The following is a 975-nucleotide window of genomic DNA, read 5'->3' as shown; positions in this document are numbered from 1 at the left end:
TCGGTGTCGATGCCGATGGAGCTCCTCGAGGGCCTCGATGGGTTGTTATATGGCGACCCAACGACTACAGCGAGAAGAACGCCGGAAAAGCTGGGACAGATGACGCTGTGAAGGTGTAGCCCTTTCTGCTGCTCATGCATGTAGCTCTTGGCCAGGACAAGATCACTGCTCATATCCTCAACACGAGTGCTGGCCTTGGGCAGGAGACGTCCACAGGGTTCGTGGCTGAGACGTCCAAGCTGATGGCGACCTTGGTCCAGATGGGCGTTAGGTATGGCGACCAGGCTGTTCCTCCTCGACGGCTTCACTTCTCTTTCAGGACCATATGTTTTGCTCGGTACCGTCAAATGGTTGAAATAATGCTCTCTCGAGTGAGAGCATTGATGAAGAAAGGCTCGGAAGAGCAAGTGAGTGCAGTTCATAATCGCCTTCTAGAAGTGCTCCCCGTTCCTAGGTTGTGTCCTATCGAAGCGGCTATACCCAGGATTGTCGGCGAGGCATCGAGCAACAGATATTCTCGCATCAAGTACTGGGTGTGATCTGTACCAGCGCGCTCGAACTAGGCGTGGACATCGGCAGTCTTGACTGTTGCATATCTATGGGGTATCCGGGCTCGAGCCACAGCCTACAGCAACAGTTCGGCAGAGCTGGAAGGGTAGGTCCTCAGCCTTGACGGAGTCGTAGATGTGATTATCAACGATTTCCCTTCACCATCTGGATGAAGTAACAAAGATTCCAGACCATGCTCTGAGCTTTCCAACAGTATAATGGGGCGAAAGTCTATCTAGCCTTCTGCAATTCAGACGGCATAGAGCTAGACTAACCACGGAGGAGAGCAAACAGAAATTCCACCCGCGAGAGAATTGTACCTCAAATCACCGCAGAGTCAGTTCCTATGCTTTAGTCGGGCCGAGCAAGCCTTTGTATACTCGTCTCGCGTGAAACTGACCCGATCGATCAATGGTTTTCGGTCAA

General features: G+C 52.2%; 1 protein-coding gene across 1 annotated transcript; it reads left to right on the top strand.

Annotated features, from left to right (window-relative positions):
- Positions 1-134: 134 nt before the first annotated feature.
- On the top strand, positions 135-659 carry Pmar_PMAR014172 (hypothetical protein; the record flags this gene model as incomplete). The annotated part of the gene is made up of 3 exons (XM_002771166.1): positions 135-271; positions 320-416; positions 455-659. Coding segments are annotated over 3 exons (439 nt in total), but the record flags the coding sequence as incomplete, so codon positions are not given.
- Positions 660-975: the final 316 nt, after the last annotated feature.

This window comes from Perkinsus marinus, assembly GCF_000006405.1.
Source record: "Perkinsus marinus ATCC 50983 genomic scaffold scf_1104296963336, whole genome shotgun sequence".
Taxonomy (NCBI): Eukaryota; Perkinsozoa; order Perkinsida; family Perkinsidae; genus Perkinsus; species Perkinsus marinus.
This window is presented reverse-complemented; position numbering and strand designations above follow the sequence as displayed.